The 21,638-nt window shown below is 33.4% G+C and overlaps 3 protein-coding genes across 4 annotated transcripts; all 3 read right to left on the bottom strand.

Moving 5' to 3' along the window:
- Positions 1-423: 423 nt before the first annotated feature.
- LOC143596871 (NAD(P)H-quinone oxidoreductase subunit M, chloroplastic-like) lies at positions 424-2,090 on the bottom strand. The gene is made up of 2 exons (XM_077075532.1): positions 1,491-2,090; positions 424-667 (listed from the first exon to the last, which is right to left on the bottom strand). Exons 1-2 carry the CDS (start codon positions 1,935-1,937, stop codon positions 482-484), a joined length of 633 nt encoding a protein of 210 aa, XP_076931647.1. The 5' UTR covers positions 1,938-2,090; the 3' UTR covers positions 424-481.
- A 1,063-nt stretch (positions 2,091-3,153) lies between these two features.
- Positions 3,154-5,838, bottom strand: LOC143596869 (uncharacterized). The gene is made up of 6 exons (XM_077075531.1): positions 5,554-5,838; positions 4,561-4,719; positions 4,237-4,317; positions 4,032-4,157; positions 3,816-3,911; positions 3,154-3,409 (listed from the first exon to the last, which is right to left on the bottom strand). The coding sequence occupies exons 1-6, from the start codon at positions 5,639-5,641 to the stop codon at positions 3,342-3,344; spliced, it is 618 nt and encodes a 205-aa protein (XP_076931646.1). The 5' UTR covers positions 5,642-5,838; the 3' UTR covers positions 3,154-3,341.
- A 7,900-nt stretch (positions 5,839-13,738) lies between these two features.
- LOC143596872 (protein kinase STUNTED-like) lies at positions 13,739-19,976 on the bottom strand. Of its 2 annotated transcripts, none has more exons than XM_077075533.1 (10): positions 19,523-19,976; positions 18,875-18,972; positions 18,548-18,800; positions 17,184-17,825; positions 16,088-16,336; positions 15,845-16,005; positions 14,926-15,005; positions 14,681-14,828; positions 14,446-14,595; positions 13,739-14,219 (listed from the first exon to the last, which is right to left on the bottom strand). In XM_077075533.1, exons 1-10 carry the CDS (start codon positions 19,698-19,700, stop codon positions 13,938-13,940), a joined length of 2,241 nt encoding a protein of 746 aa, XP_076931648.1. In that variant the 5' UTR covers positions 19,701-19,976; the 3' UTR covers positions 13,739-13,937. The 2 variants fall into 2 exon arrangements, with proteins under 2 accessions (XP_076931648.1, XP_076931649.1); XM_077075534.1 differs by having other exon boundaries at positions 18,875-18,969.
- Positions 19,977-21,638: the final 1,662 nt, after the last annotated feature.

The following is a 21,638-nucleotide window of genomic DNA, read 5'->3' as shown; positions in this document are numbered from 1 at the left end:
TTACTTATGTGTGTCTGATCTGGTAAAAAACATTTTCCAAAATGAAATAAATTAAAGAAGCCATCAAATGACTGTAAATTTACGACAGATATATGACCACCACCATATATAGTTGACATCATGATTATCATTTATCACAATCACACCACTTATTGCTAGAAACAAGTGGTAAGTTAACACCAAAATGCAAGCAACCTAATCTTTAAGAGAAATTTTCGGTTGTAATGAACAACTCGTTTAAAAAATATTAGTTTTTTTATTTGGATTTCGTGAATAAACGACGGATTTTTTCCATCAGTAAAGCTCAGTTGTTGCTCTTCGAGTTTTCAAAACGATGTATCAAGTTTAATGCGCTCTCTTGTTCCATCATCTACGGTTCAAATAGCTGACATCACCCACTCGTGATCAACAAGAATGTCCGCATTATATTTTACAAATACGAATATGATTTTATAAATCGGTATATGAGTTGAAAGAGTTACTACTGATTTACATCTTCAGTTTGGTATTCATTGTAACTAAAACCGACACGCGGTTTGCCCATGCTGAAGTTAAGGACCCTTGCGTTCATGTTATATTGTATCTGTCCCTCGTAAAGAAGCTTTCTGATGTAGTGTTCTATGTCTGAACCTATAAGTCGTAGTGTGTACTCCGTCAACGGCGCTCCCTGTTCATCGTAACCACAAATCACAACTATTTCATACATATCAAATAACTTGATAATATAAACATCGTCATTCCATTAGTTTTTTTACCCGTACAATCTTTTTGCTAAACATTTAGAAATAATTTTATTCACTACCTAATGCATGATACTCATATAATGAGAAAAATACCAAAATGTCCAATTTATTACTAGCCTTCACTCTCCTTACTCAAAATTTTCATCTTTTGAATTTGCCCATAGAAATCCCAATGGCCCGCCTGATTTCAAATCATGAAACGACCAGTTTTCAAACAACCCTGGAACATTCGATAGGAAAAAAACTCATTATTTGAAATCAGGCGGGCCACCGGGATTTCTATGGACAAATTCCGGAGTGCAGATTTTGGGAATTGTAAAATGGACATTTTGGTCTTTTTCCTGTTGAAAATACCCCTTATTATAGAAAAATATAAACGTGATTATGTATGTATATAAATAAAGTAAGTAAATAATAATTAACGATCCAAGTCCAAGGTGAGGTTGAGCTAGAAAATATTTCGTCTAGGTGAGCTCATTGCCTCATTCTATTAAACTAAGCAAGTCAAGTTCGAGCTTGAGTCGACTCTTTACATTAGTGAATACCATAATTACTTATAATCAATTTAAAATATTGCCAATGATCTAGCTCGAACTAGTTTACTAAATGAGCTTCAAATTTGGCTCGAGCTTGTTTAAGTTCAGTTTTATTCCAGTTTTTAACGAACCAATCTCATATAGCTCACAAATGGTCGTTTACACTATACACCCCTATAAAAACAAAGTGATCAAAGTTGACGGATATTACCTCATAGTGATCAACAAGCTCCTGAAAGTAAGAATAAACCATGTTACACGTTTCGGGTGTCCAAACGAACTCATCGGTCGGGTCAAGAATAAGTGTGAGCTTATCCATCTGAGTTTGATCAAAAGCGAATGTTTCCGGGTCAATATAGGCTGCAAATATCCTCACATGTCTAGTGGTGCTGCTTAGCCATTGCCCTCCATAAGCCCGGCCCATGTTCTTGCTTTCGACGTTCGTTTGCGGCTCAACGGGCCTCGGTCGGGTCACACCCTTCACTGGATTTTCTTCTTTCAGTTCTTCTTGTTGCACTGAGGTTGTTGTTTCTTCAACTTGTTGAGCAAACACTTGGAAGTTATTGTTCATGTGTTTTCTTTTGGATATTAAGGTTTCTTGTTTGTTCATGGATTTCCAGCCCACCATGGAAGCCATTGATGAAAAAGATGATGCCATTGGTAAGTGCTTTGAGTTGTGGCTCAATTTTTTTGGTGATTGTATGGGTAATATTTGTATGTTTTAAGGTGTGGATAAGGTTTTTGTTTCGTTGAGCTATGGTGTGTTTTTGTTGGAGGTTATATGGTCAAAATTTAATGTTGAGAGTTTTTTATATATCAGATTTAATAAATATTTTTAAATAATATTGACTTTGAACATATTATTATTTAAAAAAGTTTAAAGTTCGAGTCTTGAATTTTATTTAATGGCTTACAATATAATTATTATTTTTAAATAATCCACTGATTTTATTGTTCAATTACGTGTAGCATACATATATTTAGTTATTTCTGGCTAGAATAACTCATTCATTTTATCTTAATAATTTGAAGGGACTTTGGTATCTAATTGGTCCACACTTTTTATGGGATTTAAAAGAAATTATTGATTGTCTATCAATCTACAGAATTATTGTATGATCACGTAGGTAACTAGAGGTAGGACAAAACTTGGTTCCGCACCCGACCCGACCATGGGTACGAATGAGATTTTGGTTCCTCAAAAAAATTGTACCCGGAACAGGACCCGTCGGAACTGATTCCATAGCTACCTAGTCAAAACCCAACCATACCATGCCCAAAACCCGATAAAACCTCTGAAAACCTGGTCAAATACTCAAACCATACGTGAAACTAGTTCCTTCCTGACATGGTTCTTAACTTTTGTTGACAATAGCTGGAACTGGTAGTGGATTCCTACCCAGTTATGATTCCTAAAAATAACCAATTTATGCACCTTTATAGGTAACCAAAAAAAACAAAAGCCTAGCTTGGCAGAATTACCCGAAACCAAAGCATCCGAGGGACCGAGACGGATTAAATGATACATGGCTTGATATCTGAAGTACATAACTTAATATCTAAAACATGTACTCATTTACCATATACCCGGGAATTTTTATTTTTCCATAAACCATACTCGGTAATATATTGAGATGCCCTTTAGTCCTTTACTATCCAATCCCATATTAACGTTTGCTTCGACTCTTAACAACGATCACAAGGCTCCTGTAATCATACATATCATATTGTCATTCCAAAATGCTTTGAGGTCTAAATATTAGGTTTTTGACCACAAAATCTATATTTATTCTTTCGTTCGGTTAATCCACTTGAACTCGTTAAACTTTCCTTTTAGCTCATAGATAAACATTTTACACTAGACTTAATCAAAGGAGATAAAAAACTAAAATCAAATAATTACAATAACCCAAAAAATATTGTCTTACATCAGTTTAATAAGAAAATAAAAAGTAAGTGACTTTATCCTGCTCGTTGGTTTCTCTAACATCCGATGTGGAGAAGTGTTACGAATCGTGTGACAGCGTGTGCACAAAAGCCAAACCAAGTATGCAATGCATCGTCAAATAGCCAAAAGGGTAAACGTTAACAGTATCAACCAATCATAGCGTCCTTCAAGTATATTGTAAGCTGCAATAACCACCAAACTCATATTTAAACTATGCTAATAACTGTTATGATAGGGATAAATAAATGTGAATCGTTTAGGGTTAACGAATTTCAAATAGGTTGGCAAGTAGTAATCAATTTGTAAGCATGATAATCAGGTTGTTGGGGTGTTACAAATGGGTTAAGCGGGTCAAAAAGGGGTTAGCAAGTGGGCATGTTTAATTAAACATGTCAACCCGAGCACAACTTGTATTGATTAAAGCGGTCAACCCGAAATGACATGTTAAAATCTTGAATAACACATAAATAAATGAATGTTCCTGATTGGTTCTCGCATATCTCATATTATTCATGGTTATGTATCGAACCCTTTTGTTATTAAACATCTTTTAATTATATCAAAATCAAGTCATGAGTGCAACCATACCTTTGTTTGAACGATCTGCCGACAAAGGCGGGGGTGGAGAAGATGGATTGCCGTTAAATCCAAGGTTAAGGTCCTTACAATCCATTCCAAGTGAACCTAATATTATTTAAAGCAATTTTTTAAATATAATCTAAACATGTTGGACCCGGTTTCTTTGTAATTAAATCTTTTAACGACCGTTAATGATAAAACGTAAACATAAGTTTGTAGGCTTACATTCTCTAAAGCAAGGAGAAAACGTTAAGTTGAGAAGGTTATTGTAACCGGGGTTGTATTCGCATTTGTGACTGAAAAAGGATGTCGATTCGCATGTCCCACCTCCACAATCAATCCATTGACACACTAGAAGCAAAACATCATAGTCAATAACAGTAAAAAATCTAAAAAATGGCTAAAAACTTTACAATGAGGAATGTAATACCATCAAAGAGTGATCCATTCCCTCGGTTTTCCTTTTGTTGCACTGGCGGTGGCGCTTTTGAACACGAATAATCGAGTGTGCCTGCGACATATATAACTGTTAGCATTTATAATTATGATAATGTAAAAAATGTTTCCATATTTAGCTGTGAATTTAAGGGTGTTAATTTGACAAGAATCAAAACAAATGTGCCAGACACATGAAACCAAACATTACACGTGTACTGACACCGTTTAAGCCAATATTTCTTATTTTAGACTCTAAAATTACAATTTTACAACAAAACAAAATAAATGCATATAACTGAAGAAGGTTAAGACTTACAATTAGGAATGACACAAGGGAGAAATTTCAAATACTGATTAGAAGTGTTTGCTAATTGCTTCCAACCAGGTGAGCATTCACATTCATATGGACTAGTGGTCGTATTCGAAGGCTTGCAAATTCCCTGACCACAATTCACTTGTTTGCACACATCATTCTCTGCACAATTTGCACACAAAAATTTCAAGGGTCACGTTGGCTTTTTTTAAATCAAATCTACAAACTCAGGATACAGCATGCTTCTAGGGTGTTAAACAGATCGTGCCTGTCGGTCAAACCAGACACGAACCAGAAAACTGTGTAAAGCGTACTTAGCATGAACCCTACACGGGGGGGTTGTGGGTTGACAAGTAAATGACTGGTTTAAGGTGAATTTTTTTTTTTTTTGGCATATTATAGTACTCAAAAGTTACAAATTTATAAGCCAAAATGCAAACAGGATAAAAATAACAGAAAATACATTTTAAAAACATAAGTATTAACTGGTCAATTCGTGAGGTAGACCCAAACGCAACACATTTTGCTAAACATGTCCGCGGGTTCAACCCAAAACTAAAACAAACACATCAAGACTAAACTCAAGCATGATATGTCACACCCTAAACATGAATATGAATCTAGAAATAGTCATTTTCATAACAATTTATACATAAAAAAAAACAGTTCCCATTATCATGGGCACATTTACAAAAAGTTTTACCCGTATTTAGTATTCACACCTCTTCAACACAATTTGCACCAAAAAATAAAGAGAAAACGTTGACTTTTAGTAAGTCAAGCCTAATTCTCAACATACATCATGGATATGAATCTTCAAAAATGAAAATAGTTATTTTCATAACAAATTTATTTATTATGAAATTACTCCATAAAACAATAAATTCCCAATTTCACGGAAAATAAAACTAATTACTAACTGAGATTACAAATTAATCCCACATATGATTAACAAATTTGTAAGAAGAAAAGTATTTTAATGATGAATAAACTAACCGGCTCTGATGAGAATAGTACTCCAAGGTTGCAAAAGAAGAAATAATAAAGGAAGAAGAAAAAAAGCCATTATTGAAGAAACAGTCATTTTGAAAAAGATGAAGCAGAAAAGAAATAATAATGTGAAGAAGAAGAAGAAGAAGAAGACTTTAAGTTAAGTACCGTTAGATGTATTTAATGAGTTGATATGGGAAGGCGAACCGTGTGCCTACACTTCGCCAAATCTTAACTAATGTTGTTGGGAGTTAAAATTCGGACTTTGGATTCTTCTCGAAAACGATATACGCAGAAAATAGAGGCGTGTTTTAGCCGATACTTGGGTATTTGTTTTGGTCTGCTCTTTCATATTGATATTTGTAAGTTACCAAGATTTTGGTTTGTTTGCCCGGAAAATGTTTACTCGTTTTTAGCTTGATTCTAAATGAGCCACTCTACTTGGTTCGGTTTGTAAACAAGCAAAGGTCTGCTTGGTTTATTTCGGCTCGAATATTTTTAATTTATTTTATATATAATTGTATAGGAACAAATATATAAACAAAACACATAAATATAAGTATATAATTTTTTAAACCTTTTAAAAATTTCCTATTCCGTCAATTTTATAGTTACATTTGTTCGCTTCAAGTTTTCAGAATACTGGAAGTTTGTTTACATACTTCGTTCTCATAAAAATTTACAACTTATTATATGTATGTTTAGAAACAAGTATTTTGTTTTGAAAATATATTATTGTTTTACAACCTATCAAACTTGTTTCTTATTGAAAATTTTAAAGTGAAAAAGAAATAAACATAATGCTAAAAAAGCGTTCGATGTTAGTTCGAAAAATGCTTGATTCAACTTTGGCTCGTTTTGATTTTCGTTTGGTTCGAATTTCTGTTGTTCGGTTGTTAGCGAGCCAATTAACGAGCAAGCATTCGCTCGGTTCGGCTCGGCTCGTGAACAACCCTAGGTTACATAAACAGTTTAAAGTAAATAGTAAAAGTATGTATAGAGGTGTAAGTATAGCAAATAGCATACACACATGCATGGATCCAATGGTAACAATTGTGACATGCTGATAGGAGCGGTACAACGTAACATCTTTCCTCGTTGAAAGTTCAAGTCCCGCGGTTAAATAGAAAATGTTTGGAATTAAGTGTAGGTGTGTGTTAGCCTTCGAAAAATCTAACTATAAGTCATTTTTGTAACATTATATGTAAAGTGAGACGAAGCATAAACAATAGGCTAAATCAAATTCAATTTTTCTCGCTCTATTTCAGAGTATCCATTCACGAGAAAGAGGTTGACAGATTTATGTATATTAGTCAATTGATTAACATAATAGTCATTACGTTCTAATAATGAAGATAATTGTGTAATCAAAACTTAATTTTGCAATGAATGAAACATCAAATGTTGGAGCTCAATTGTAATGAATTATTGTTAAAAACGACGTTTTGTAATCTATTATTACTATTAAAAACGACTCGAATTAGAAAATTGGATGTGCCATTATAAAGGGTTAGGCACACCTATATAATTGGGTGACAAAATTTTATAACCAATAGCGTATCATTCTTTTAACATGTCATTTAAAAAAATGTGATAATAAAACGTTGGTATCCTTTTGGTCATACCACGGCGTTATTTAAGAGTTACATTATACAATTTTGTGTAAATAAACATTTTGTTTTGTATTACACATAACTTTAGTGTAAATAAACATTTTGTTTTGTATTACACATGGTATTTTACCAAACGTAATCAAACATACACCACTGAAAAAATTTGGTACCGATATTCATTTCATGGTTTTTGAATTCGATATGAGTTGTTCCGATAATTTTTTTCCATTATCGGCACCAAAGTTGTATTGTAACTCACAACTTAATGTTTAAAACTTTTATTTAGTAGATGTGATATTATTGTAAACGATATTTTTTACAAATACATCAACATCAAGCGTCATCTACTACATAATGATGTTTTTAACGGCTTTAATGCAACTAGAACTCTAAAAGTAATCCGTAAACAATCCATCATCCGTGAACAATCCAAAATTCCAAATTACTATTGTTTGAATCCTTAAACATGGACACTAGTTAATAAATGAAACCCATAAAACTTTCAGTTATGGTTATTTTGCATATTTTAACTTTAAAAGAATGGCTCACGTGACGTGTAAAGACTACCTTAAGAGCATATTCTAATTAGACCAACAAGCATTTGCCCAAAAAGTAGCCTAAGCCGGCCCATGTGCCATGTGCATTTTCTATTTTACTTTTAACATTTTAGGATTTTATTTTAAATTAAAAACTTGATTTTATTAAGGAATATTCTCAAAATAACTCATCAATGAAGAGAGATTTCACATTTGTCACCCTAAAATTGTTTTTTCATATTTAACCCTTTTCTAATGTATCGTCGGCGATGTGTTAGGTAGTCTCGCCGACGAGTTAGCTAGCACATAGTCAGTGATGTGTTAGACCTCTAAACACATATAGTTAAAGATGTGTTAGCTATCTAAACATAGGGTTAAAAATGTTTAGCCTTTTGTTTGTTTTTTTAATATTATATTATCATAAACTAGATTTACTTGTATTTGGCTTTCTTTCATAACATTTAATATATAAAGTTTTATATACTTGCGAATGTACCGTTGAGACATGTTTTTATTTATCTACGGACCTACATAAACTTATTCAAAACCGAGAGGTGTTAAATTAAATCCGAAATGTTTAATAAATTTTGACCCGACATGGTTTTAAAAAAAATTATGTTAACATGTAGATAAAAAACACGTCTCAACAGGAAATTCGAAATTATATAAAACTTTTATATATTAAAAGTTATGAAAGAATACCAAATATAAGTAAAACTAGTTATGATAATATAATATTAGAAATTAGAAAAAGAAAACAAAATGCTAAACACATCTTAACTCTATTTGGATAGCTAACACATCGTCGATTATGGGTATGGAGGCCTAACACATCGTTAACTATGTGTTAGCTAGCTCGTCAGCGGGACTACCTAACACATCGTCGGCGATGCGTTAGAAGATGGACAAATCTGGAAAAACAGTTTTAAGGAGACAAATTTGGAATCTCTCACCATTAAGGGGCTATTTTGGGAATTTTCCCTTTTATTAATTACACATTTTTAGGATAGTCGATAATAATTCTATCTTTGAAATTGTTGACATCAGGCCAACCTTTCATACTATTTATTTTCATTTGACACCGTTGAAAAAATAATTTAACACTGATAAGTTTTTTTTTCCCGAATTTAAAACTAATGTTTTTTAAGGTTTTAATCGAAAAGGTGATACGAGTCGACTTATGTAAACTTTTTCTTGGAACGGTATTCTAAATTAAAAAATTAGCGTGACTAGTTTTCACTAAACAAGTATTTGTTTGATTCTCATGCTTTTAGCGGTACGTTGGCAATTCATCTTAGCTAATTTAACTATTTTATATAAATAATTAAATACATAATACAATACATATTTTTTAATAAAGATAAATAAAAAAAATACGGAGACGTTTCATCGATAGTCTAAATAAGATAAAAGTAATTGCTGCTAATGACCTTTGGCTAAACGATAGAGCTTATCAATTTTAAAATGGTTTCTTTTATCCACAATAATAATACCTACATTTCTAACCCGTTTAATAACCTGTCTATGTCAAAGACTCAAAGTTGTATGATGTGGTTCTATGATTCAAAGCAATAATATAAGAAATATAGAGAGAAAGTTAAAGAAAATAGATAGAAGTATTAGAACAATTTCACTCATACTTAATAAAAGTAAAGGCAATGTCTTTTAAAGGGAAACAACTTGAATAATTCAAAACTAACTCCTAACTAAATGGAAATAAACGTTACAGGAAATATGGGCATCCCCATTATCTCCATTATTCTAGCACATGATAAACAAAAGGTAATTCAAATAACTTATAAAATAAACGTGGGAATATGCATGAACTTCATGGTTTGTTAAGGTGCTTAGTGGGTTCCTTCTTGTGCATGGGTTGCATGGGTTTAGGCACGTAACATTGTACCAAAATTAAACATCACCACACAACAACTTGTTTAAAATTGAATTAATTAAACTTAAAACTCTAAACCGATTACGAATTTGTTACAACCCGTAAAATTCATTTAAACTTCTACCGCTTGTTTAAAATCCACCAATCCATTCTAACTTTCTTACATGGTTTTACATGTGTCTAAGATTATATTTTGCATATAATCAAAATTAAAAAGGTCCATGTCACAAAATTATATAAAATTACAAAAACAAAATCTAACATATACAAACTTCCTCTGTTTATTCATGTAGAGTGTGGCAGTGTGCCACCTCCATAGGATATAGGGGTGTCCAAAATACCCGAACCCGATTAACCCGACCCGACCCGACCCGAACTCGAATAAGCTAATTCGGGTCGGGTTAATAGGGTCAAAAAGTATTAATCGGGTTATTCGGGTTAACCCGAATAACCCGAATTGTTAATAGGGTCGGGTTTGTGGGTTCATTTTTGGAAAAAAGTCGGGTTTCGGGTTAACCCAAATAACCCGATTAGCGGTGATACTTAACTTTATATACAATGATGAAAAGATAAAATAAGCAATATTAAGGCAATATTGAAAGCTTTATAAAGAAGTTAATTATTCTGATTGTTCATGAAACGTTCGATGGAAAATTTATTTATGTTGTGTTCATTTAATTAAACAAACGAACATGAACACATGTTTCACTCGTTCATCTATGTTCGTGAACATTCGTTTATGATCATTCATTTAAGTTTGTTTACGTTCATTCGTGTTCGTTTACATACTAATAGAAAAATAATAAACATTATTTGCATTTAGAAATTATATCACCCTAATACGTTTTATATTTGTTTGTTTTTGTTTATTTAAGTGTGTTCATTTATGTTCGTTTATGTATGTTTGTGTTTGTTATTGTATGTACATATATGTCATTCATGTTCGTTTATCTATGTTTAAATATTTTCGTTTATGTTTGTGAATTGTTCATTTTGATTTTAAATAAACGAACATGTTTAGTTTTTAACTAACGAATATGAACACAAATATTTGTTCGATTAAGTGTTCGTGTTCGTTAAAAGTTAAATGAACGAACACGGACATGCATTTGTTCATGTCCGTTTGGTTCGTTTACATGCCTATGTATGTAATTATAATATAATTACTTGTAAAAGAAATTTAAAAGTGAGTGAAAAAAGAATTTTGCAACTTACAAGTTACAAACACAAAAAATAGCTTATAATTATAAAGCAACATGGTTAACCCGATTAACCCGACTAACCCGACCCGACTAACCCGTAACCCGACTAACCCGAATTTTAATAGGGTCGGGTTGCGGGTTAGATATTTTTTAAGGGAAACCCAATTAACCCTAAACCCGATCGGGTTAACCCGATTAACACCCCTAACAGGATGTAGCAATCCAATATCACACGCAACAATTTTCTAGATTTTACCATTAAATAATAGTAATCTCTACTATATATAAAGAGTGAGTGAATGACCTCTTAAAAGTTAAGAGGTCCAACACATATTGCTAAGTTTACAAGTCTTAATGCATGTCTTAATTTCTTTTTAAGGGTAAAGATGTTTTTCTATAAATACTTACATCTTGTCCCCTCAATTTTTATCAACTTTTACTATATAAACAATAATTGTTTTTTTGGCCCCTCAAGTAAAACCAACTACCCCTCACGATTTTTAAAAGATCATAACTATTTCATACGTTTATATTTAAAAAAAGAAACTACACTATAAAAACGAGAATTTTGTTCTCTTTAATTTGAGTATAGTAATGCTATACTTTGTAATTTTAAAAAATTCGCATGTTACACGAATACGATTTACGACCGACAACCGGGTTCTGGCAAGGCGTTTAACATCGTCGGGTTACACCGACACTGGTTAAGCGCTTGATGTCGGGTTACATGCGTACCGACATCGGTTACGAGTCAGATGTCGCGTTACACACGTGGCGACGTTAGATTTCATGCGTTCAAGCGCGGGTTACCCAGGTACCGAATCTGGTTACGCATCCGATGATGCATTATGCGCTTATGGTCGTCAAGTTACGCTCGTACCTGTAACAACTATGTGGTCGATGTGCCTTCGTTACATGTGTATCGACATTGATTACAAGTTTGATATTGCTTTATGCGACAGATGTGGGTTTGTGTTCGTTCCAATGTTGGTTGATGCACATAGCGAGCCTGACGCGCCTACTAACGTCGGGTTGTGCGTGCCATATCAACCTATTCTGATCAGTTGGAAAATAACACCACCTAATTCTAACCTGTTTGAAAATAACACCAACTCATTTTGACACGTACATAATCACGCAATATGTGTTGCAATTTTGCATGCACATAATTTCGCATAAAGAAAGATAATTACACACCTTCTATGATAATTACACAACATATTTTCATAATTACGCATGACTATAATCACACTTATTATACGCACAACACACCTAGGTATAAAGAAAAACATTTTTTTTCTTTAAAAAAATAGTATAGCAAAAAAAAGTAGTTTGTTTTTTTAGAAAAGAAAATACTTATGTTATTTTTTTAAAATGCTTGATTTTATGATGTTGTTTTTTATATAATAATGTCGTGAAGAAAAGTTATCAATGTTTTAAAAGTTGAAGAATTATGCTTAATTTAGGTTCTCGTATAAGGATGAGAAAAATATAAATGCATATAAAGTTTAATAGTTTAAGTAAATACAAGTGTTAAAACACATTAGAAATCTTATAAATAATTTATCTTTTTGTTTAACGTTAAACATTTATTATTGTTTCTCTGTCCATATGAATGGAGAAACAATATGGGAGAGACTATATATTCTATAAACACAAGTCCAGTCCTTATAACAAGCAACTAACTTACTCAACATTTTGGTTAAGTAAAGTCTTAGAATTAATCCATCGACATGATTAAGTTATATGTGTGATATTTATGATAATAAATTGTAAAGTTGAGCCAAATTGAGTCAATGAGAAAACGTTTGGTCCTCTTGCAAGATCTAATTGCATAACATGATACGTACACGAGACGATTACGTTAACAATACTTTATTGATATACGTTGTTGTTCATACATTACATAAGTTAAGCCTATAGAGAATTCGGCATGGTAACGTTACACGGAGAATAAATATGGCATAGATATCTACGTATATTCATTAGGAAATGCTTATTTATAAGCTACCCTCATTCGTTAATCATCACTAATGAATGAGGTCTCTCATTCGTTAGACACACCTAACGAATAAGGTTTCCCATAGAGAATGACCTCCCATTCGTTAAACATCCTCAACGAATGGACATTACATTAACGAATGAGCCTTCATTTGCTAAATCCCTTAGCGAATGAGCTTAATCTATAATGAATGGACCTCATTCGCTAAACATGCCTAGCGAATGAGCCATATTACATTAAACATAAAGACTAAACTACCCTTAATTTATTCGATCAGCTGTGGATAACAAATCATACACTGACGGTCAAGCATACCATCTCAAGTTTAATTTGAAGCCTAGCTAATTCAGCTCGGAATGAAGTTCGAGTCCAGTTCGAGCTAGCCCTGGTTTGGATTATATTAGCTCGTTAACAACCTTTAACTATTGTTCGCCGCTGCATCGCGCGGGCACTCTACTAGTAATAATTAAATAGTTGCGTTATTTTCAAAATCAGTTTTATATTGAAGACTAAATTGTACATGTATTGATAATTTAATGAGACAATGGAGTAGACGTTTACAAGTAAAAAATTATGCTATTTTTGTAATTCTCAACATATTCTTGGATGCTATGCTATGTTAAATATTGTGTAGAAACACTCGAACGATTAAACCGATTGAAGATGGTCAGTTTGGTCGATTTGAGATTCCAAACATTTAATTTTGATGGTTTGCCAAATTCGACGGCAAAAACCGGTAAAACAAACCAGATTGGTTTGTCGTTTCTCAAAACCGCATTATAGCTGATCAACCAATAATTTTCGTAAAAGCCGTCTGAACCGGACCATAAACTATGACCATCTCAACTTGAAGTCCAATTAGATATATCAATTTTTATTAAGTACAAAAGTTAAGAAACACAACAGAATTAGATTTTATTACCTAAAAAAATCCATCACCCAAAACACAAAATAAAAAAGTAAAAAGTAATCAGTTTTTAACTTTTTAACTGACTTAAGGGAGGAGGAGGTCTAAGTCTCTAACACAACCACCAAACAACCTCTCATCCAACCCACACCCAATGGCTCTCAACACTCACCCCAAAACAGTAACACTATATTCATTTATTATTTATTTGTTTATTATTATTATTATCTACTCACATGTTAATCAAAGCTCGATGAACGGCTCCATCGGCCTCGAAGGTAATCCTCTATCGAGATGCTTTCCTCAACACTACTCATGGAAAGTGACGAGTCTTCGATGTCAAGCAACGCCAGGTTCAAATGTGATCTTAGATTCGACTGTGAAAACCCCTCGTCTTCCAACCCGTCCGTTTCTTCGGGAATGTCGGTTATTTGTAGTCTTGCATCTGACCCCATTGTTGTATCGAGTTCTAGTCGGGCCGATTTTGTCACCTCCACGTCACCTTGAAGTAGTTTTAGAATCTGCCCATCAACGAATGTGATTAATCTCGAGATGAAAAAGAAGTTAAAAAAACATCAATCTTATAATCATATAGCCTGAACACGACCCGTTTAACCCATTGATGAGTCGTAAACTTGTAATAAACGGGTTATATGGATCGTAAATGGGTTGGTGGGCCAACATGTTTAATTTGTTAATAAGTCAACCCACATGACCCGCCCGTTATGAGCAGAACAAGAGACTCACAGTGGTGATTTGGGGCCGAGCCCGTGGTATACGCCTGATACAAAGCATAGCAGCAAGCGCCATCCGCTCCATTTGGTCAACATCATAGTCAACGCCCAAAATCGGGTCCAACAATCGTGCAAATTTCGCACTATTCAGAATTGGCTTTGCCTACACAAAACCAATTTCTCTTTTATAACTTTTAACACAAACGACAGAAAAAAGAAATGTATTTGAGATTATTATTAATACATACCCACATAACCAAACTCTCTTCGCCCTTTGGATATTTATGGCTTATCGGTTTCCTTCCAGTAAGAAGCTCAAGAAGCACAACACCGAATGCATAAACATCTATTTTCTCGGTAACTTTTCCATGCATTAAATACTCGGGAGCTAAATAACTGCATTGATAAAATGGAGGAATATATAAATTTTGGTTATTTTAAATTTTATACAAAGTTTTAACGCGAATATTCGAAGTTGATTGAAGTTGCAAACCCGAATGTGCCAGCAACATCAGCAGAGGTTATATGCAGCCCGGTTGGTGTAGCCCATTTTGCAAGGCCGAAATCAGAGAGCTGAAGCAAACAAAACAACATGATTAACTTGAAAATAGTGATAAATATTAAAGGTGTGAATGTCTAACATGACACAAACCTCACATGAAATTTATGGGTTTGGGTCGGTTTTGAGTGGAACCACAAACATGTTTAGCTAAACACATCGTATTCGAAAACTAAAAGTAACAAGAGTAACTTATGTCAAATTCAAAAACTATACCGTCAGGTTTTGTAGTTTAATTCGCAATTGTTTCATATACATTTATATTTTTGGTTGTAAATTTATAATTTTTAGGCAATATATGCCAAATGTATGAAACATAATTTTTCAGGTTCTAGGCGAGTGCATAATAACCAAAAAACCAACCCAAATTATTATAGATCCGGTTGTCAGTACGGTTCCTAATCATATCCGAATTGGGAATTTGGGTTTTCGTATCCACAAATCTTGCATATCAGGATAAACGAACAACCGGTGTATTGGATACCCAAACCAGATAAACCGAATAAATCAGTTGAATTTAGTTCAGTTAGAGTGTTAGACACGCTTCTATTTCGGATCGGTTCAGTTTTCGGTTAGTGCAAAAAAATTCAAAACTGAATAAACCAATATCCGAACGATGAACACCCCTATCGTGTTCATGTCAACCCGCGAATAAGGGAGTCGTGTTCAAGTTCACGTGTCTAAGATTTTCAGGTTCATGTCGTGTTCAAGTTCACGTGTCTAAGATTTTCAGGTTCATGTCGTGTTCAGGTTCGAGCAGCCAACCGGCGACCACGACCAATTTCACATAATAACTTTCTAAACATAAATCCAATCACCCAATTAACGTAGCAAATATATCAAGATAAATTACCTGTGGTTCAAAATCTTCAGATAATAATATGTTTGAAGATTTAACATCCCTGTGGATCACGGGTTTATCACATTTACTATGCAAATAAACAAGTGCTTCAGCTACACCCGTAGCAACTTTATAGCGCTCACTCCATCCAAATTTGGCATCTTTTTTATTCCCTGATTTAATAAAGATAATATCAAGAATTATTATCACAAAAATGAAAAATTAACATGTGAATAACATGATAAACGAGCATACCATGCAAATTATCTTCAAGGCTTCCTCTTGAAAGAAGATCATACACTAAAAGGAGCTTGTTGTGTTCAAAACAAAAGCCGAACAGGGATATAATGTTTTCATGATGTAAAGCGGTAATTATCTCAATTTCTAACATGAATTCTTTCAGTGCGTCTTCAGAAGTTTTCAGAAATTTAACAGCAAGTTCACGCCCGTCAGAAAGACAGCCTCGGTACACCTCACTGTTGCCTCCTTTACCGATAACATTTTCTGAGATTCAATTAAACAATTGTATAAGGAAAGCATAAATTTCATATATAGTACGCCTTTTGCAATAAACTATGAAAATTCTACAAAAATACACTTCCAATTTCTTTGTAAAAAGAACAACATTTTACCCGAGTAATAGTCTAGCAGGTCAGTTTTTTTCCTTTTCATATGGACTTTTTTATGTTCAGGAAATATAAATCACAATAAAGAAAAAAAATACATTGCAAAGTGGTAATCAGCTAAAAAATTGTTATTTTTTGCCCAAAAGAAAAGTTTAATATCATAATTAACCAACAATATACTTTCTTATATTTTATAAAAAAGTCACTCAACTTAATTTTGTTATAGTAAAGTCCCTCAACATGTAAAAACTAAAACGTATGCAAAATAGTCAAGTAAATTAGTTTTAGCATATTAAAATCCTTATGTTTGTTTAAAATGCATGTACCTGTGAGCTTTCTAATATAATGACTTGTTAACTCTTAGCTTGATCAAAATTTAATAAAGTGAGCCCCAACATTTTTACAAAAAATTATACCATCTTACTTTATAACCAAGAATTTAATGTATGTGCATTTTAGACAAATTTAGGACCTTTAGTATTACAACAATCAGTTTCATGAATTTTCTGTGTTATTTTTTTTTTTGTAAAAATTAAGAAAACATAGCGGTTTTCTTTTTTTATAGTATTAACCCAAAAAAATAAAACATATTTGTGTTCATATTTAACAGAACTTTCATATTTTGTTGCTATAATTAGAAAACGAAGCATAATATCTTATTATTTATGCAAAAAGCCCTATATTTTAACTATAAATTGAATATAAACACAGTGAAAGGAACAAACCAGGATTAAAGTTCTTAGTTGCTTCTGCAAGTTCTCGAAACCTAAAGAGCCGACAACTACTGGAGTACTTCTCATGAAACCCCTCCAACTCTTTCGGTAAACCAACCGAGTCATTATTAACAGAACAACATGAATCCAATTGACACTCATCATCATTAACAACAACCATTGCTCCATTCTCACCATCTAAGCATTCATCTTTCTTCTTATCACTTGAGTCCGAGTTCGTAATCATTAACTGGTTTCTAGAAGGCAGCCTTAAAGCCCATTGGACCACTGAGATCTTACGACCCGGTGACCTATCAGATGAAAGCCTGTTTGAAGAAATAGCCCGACGAAGTAACGGCCAACCGAGTGTCAGTTCGGATGATCTTCTAGAAGATTCTAGAGTTTGTACAGGTACTAAAGCCATATTATTGTCATCATCAGTGTCTTCAAGAACACAAGCAGTGGTCGGAAGAACCGAATCCGGTGAACAAATTGAACATGTGTATTTTGGTTTTGCTGAAGATGAATCTGAATTTTTGCAAGTGATTTGATTGCATTTATCTTCTTTATCTCCATTTTTCAGTAATTTGGGATTCAAACTTAATGATTTGTGGAATACACTAAATAATGGATTTTTATGATGATGTGAACTCCCTGCAAAATACCCAATTTGAGTGTTACTCATAAAGCAAGAAATTAAAAGCAAAAGTTAACCAGAAATCAGTGTTTTCATAACCACACCGGATAGAAAACTGGTCGGACCAGATTTAAGAACCAGATGACGTCATAAATAATATAAAAACTAAAACTATATAATAATGGGGCGGTTCTACGCAGAAAAGAGTTCTTTGCGAGAACATAAATAACAATATAAATCATTGATTTTTTAATATTAAAAAAGTTTAAAATACAATAAATTGTTAAAAATGCAATCTTATTCATCTCTTTTAACATTAAAAAAAGTGCATAAACAAAATTCGTTTATTTATAGAAACTACATATGTGCTGATTATGTGTGCAGGTACATTTCATAGGCATAACTTGTTAGGTAAACACTTAAAGTTAAAAAATAAACATATAAATAAATTAGTTTATGGATTTTTAACGTATATAACACCGACATTTGTATGTAAAAATTAAAAAATAAATATGAACCATTGGATAGAAAAATTTACAGATTTAGATTCTCTCTCACTATATATATATAAAAAATATGTTTTCACGTGAATTTGCAATTTTAATAAAATATTAAGACTTAAATAAATAAAATTTGCAGCCTAGAGTAACAATAATTCATAAAATAATATTTTAACAGAAAAAAATTGGGAATCTGGTCCCCAGAAACAATAATTGTGTGTGTGTTATTATTTTTATACCTTTAGCACCGACATTTGATGGTGATGAAGCTGAGTCTCTATGAAACACCACTTTCCCATTATTAACGGCAACTACTGAACAATCCTTAGAAAGCTTTCTAGCACAGTATTTAGCTACACAACATGGTGATCTAATTGCATGATGTGTTCTTGCAGTCCCAACTATAACCTCATCTGCACCGTAAGATTTCGCCTCTCTAACAATAATCTTCCTAATCGAACTCCCACGGTATATCTTCAACTTAAGTTCCACCTGCAAATTTCGCAAAACCGTCAAATATCCAGTTCAAATTCACCCAAATTTCACTTAAATTGAATGAAATTCACCTGCTTTAGGTTACAAAACCCGTCGTAAACTGCGAGAATCGAGTCGAAGGCCTTCACTAGAGACAACAGTGATGATTTCCCATCTGAATTCACAACTTCTGACACAAAAAACAAAAACCCATTTCAACATAAACCATAGAAACCGAAAAAGGTGATCTAAAACTGAAAAGCCGAACCGAAAGGTTTTATGTTTTTGTAAAAACCGAACTTACGGACTTATGGTTCCGTTTTGGTTTTGCATGCAATAAAACTGAACCGAACCTAATTTTTAGATTTTTAATTTTTAGTTTAGATGATTTATAAGAATTTAATAAATATGTAACTCGATTTTTTTTCCAAATGTATATTAATCAATTGGTCAATAATTAACAAATTTACTTATAACCAAATTCATTTTAGTTCAAATTTTTTTCCGGCATAAAATTTTCAAGCTCAAATCATAAAACTTGGAAGAAAAAAAAAAGAAACCGAACGGTTTCAAAAATCCAATTTTTAGCCCAAAACCGACCCAAACCAACCAGTAAACACCCCTAATAGAAACCATTCAAACCAACACATTAACAAATTCAACAAATTAATAATAACAATAATGATAATAATAATAATAATAATAATAATAATAATAAATGAATTAAAGTATTAAATTACCATTATTTGTTAAAACATGAAGAGCAATGACTCGATCACCAGGATGAGCTGCTTTGACCAAAGCCCAGGTCAACAATTCTCTGCTATCGGAATCTAATTTAACTCCGACGACTACCGTACGACCTCCGGCGACATGATTCCGGTCGCTGAACTCTCCGGCGAGCTCGGATTGAGTCATGGGTACACCAATTTAACTGTCAATTGCTTTTTTTAAAGATTTGGGAGTGAATTTGGTGGGTTCATGTTTTAGGGTTAAGAAATTAAAGAGAGAAAGAAGAGAATGTGTGGTCTGTTGAAGAGGATGAAGAGAGGTGGCTTTAATTGAACAACTTGTTGGTTCTACGTACTATTATTATTTTACCTTTTTATATAAAGAATATTAGGAATTGTATAAGATTTGGGTGCTAAAGAAAATGAGAAAAATGTTTTTGTGATGATGTTCTTTAAAGCTTGCAAGTTGCAACTTTGCCAATAAATGAATTGCGTATATAAGGCTATGTGCAGTGGATGGACTATGAATTGTGGCGCCCAGTCAGTATGGAGTGGAAATTTATTTTTAGGGTGTAATGGTGTAGGGGCTACAAGTTGGGCCCACAGTGTTTTTTTTATTATTTTCTTTTTATAACTAAACTAATTAAATAAAAACCAATTTATTTAAATAATTAAATAAAAATGTATTAAAATTAAAATTAAATACAAAAAAATACATAAACTAAAAAAAATACACAAATAATAAAAATAAATTATAATAAAAAAACACACCAAAATAAAAATACACATAAAAATTTCAATAAAAAAATAATCTATTCGTCTTCATCTTCGTCTTCGTCCCCGTCGTCGTCATTGTCCTCCTCCTCGTCTTCGTCTTCGTCCTCGTACTCGTCTTCGTCCTCCTCAACGGGACGATTATCTCACACGTGTTGAACCAAATCTGCCTTCAGTTGGTTATGTATCACTTGATGTGAGCTGATGAATGTTATACGTTCGTTGGTCTTGGGTTGGTTCAGGGAACTGTTCTGGAACGCTTCCTGGTATATAGTGTTGACATATTGTTTTTCCCTCGTCTTCTAAAATCATATTATGCAATATGATACACGTATACATGGCATCGCTCATTTTTGCCAACGTCCATACACGACAAGGGTTTTTCACATAATGCCAACGTTTTTTAGAACCCCGAAACACCTCTCGATATCCTTTCTCGCGGACTCTTGTTTCTTCTTAAAATAATCTCTTTTTTCTTCGATAGGGTCTTGAAGCGTCTTGACGATGATCGAGTACTCTAGATATATCCCATCTCCCAAATAGTATCCGTGACGATAGAAGGTATCGTTGACATAAAACGGTAAGACCGGTATGCTACGGCTGATGTAATACTCTAACACGGGTGACGCGTTGAGAACGTTTATGTCGTTGTTGGACCCGACTGAGCCGAAGTAGGCTGACCAAATCCACAGGTCGTGTGAACAAATGGCTTGAAGACTAACCGTTGGCACTCCATGGTCACCACGAGTGTATTGACATCGCCATGCAGCTGGACAGTTGGCCCACTCCCAATGCATGCAATCTATACTCCCTATCATGCCTGGAAAAGAATGTTTGCTTTCGTGTACATCATATATGCGAGTCAGGTCGTTTGAAGTAGGAATCCTCAAATAACGACGAGAGTATAATTGTATTATCCCTTTACAAATAAATTATTAAACAATATTTATATTAAAAACAATAGTTAATACAAACAAATTAAATATTACCGATGAAAAAATTCTCCAACGCATCTCTCGTTGTTTTCTCGGCCATCTTTAAATACTCGTCATTGATATCGGTCGTGTTGCCGTATGCGAGGATGCGTATAGCCGAAGTACACTTTTGGATGGCGGAGAATCCTAAATATTCTCTTGCATCGGGTTTCTGTTGAAAATACTCATACTCCCGCTCCATATCTCCAACGATGCGCAAAAATAAACTCTTGGACATCCGAAAACGACGTCGAAACATAGTGTCGTTAAATGTAGGTGTGTTGTCGAAGTAGTCCTTCATCAAACGAGTGTTCACTTGCGTACGATCCCGAAGGATATATGACCGTTTACGTGGTGCCGTAGATGGAGCAGAGCCG

Source organism: Bidens hawaiensis, unplaced genomic scaffold (assembly GCF_021521415.1).
Source record: "Bidens hawaiensis isolate Kalapana, Puna unplaced genomic scaffold, B.hawaiensis_p1.1 tig00047276_1, whole genome shotgun sequence".
Classification (NCBI taxonomy): domain Eukaryota; kingdom Viridiplantae; phylum Streptophyta; class Magnoliopsida; order Asterales; family Asteraceae; genus Bidens; species Bidens hawaiensis.
Note: the sequence above shows the minus strand (reverse complement) of the source record. Positions and strands in the feature narration are given on the sequence as shown.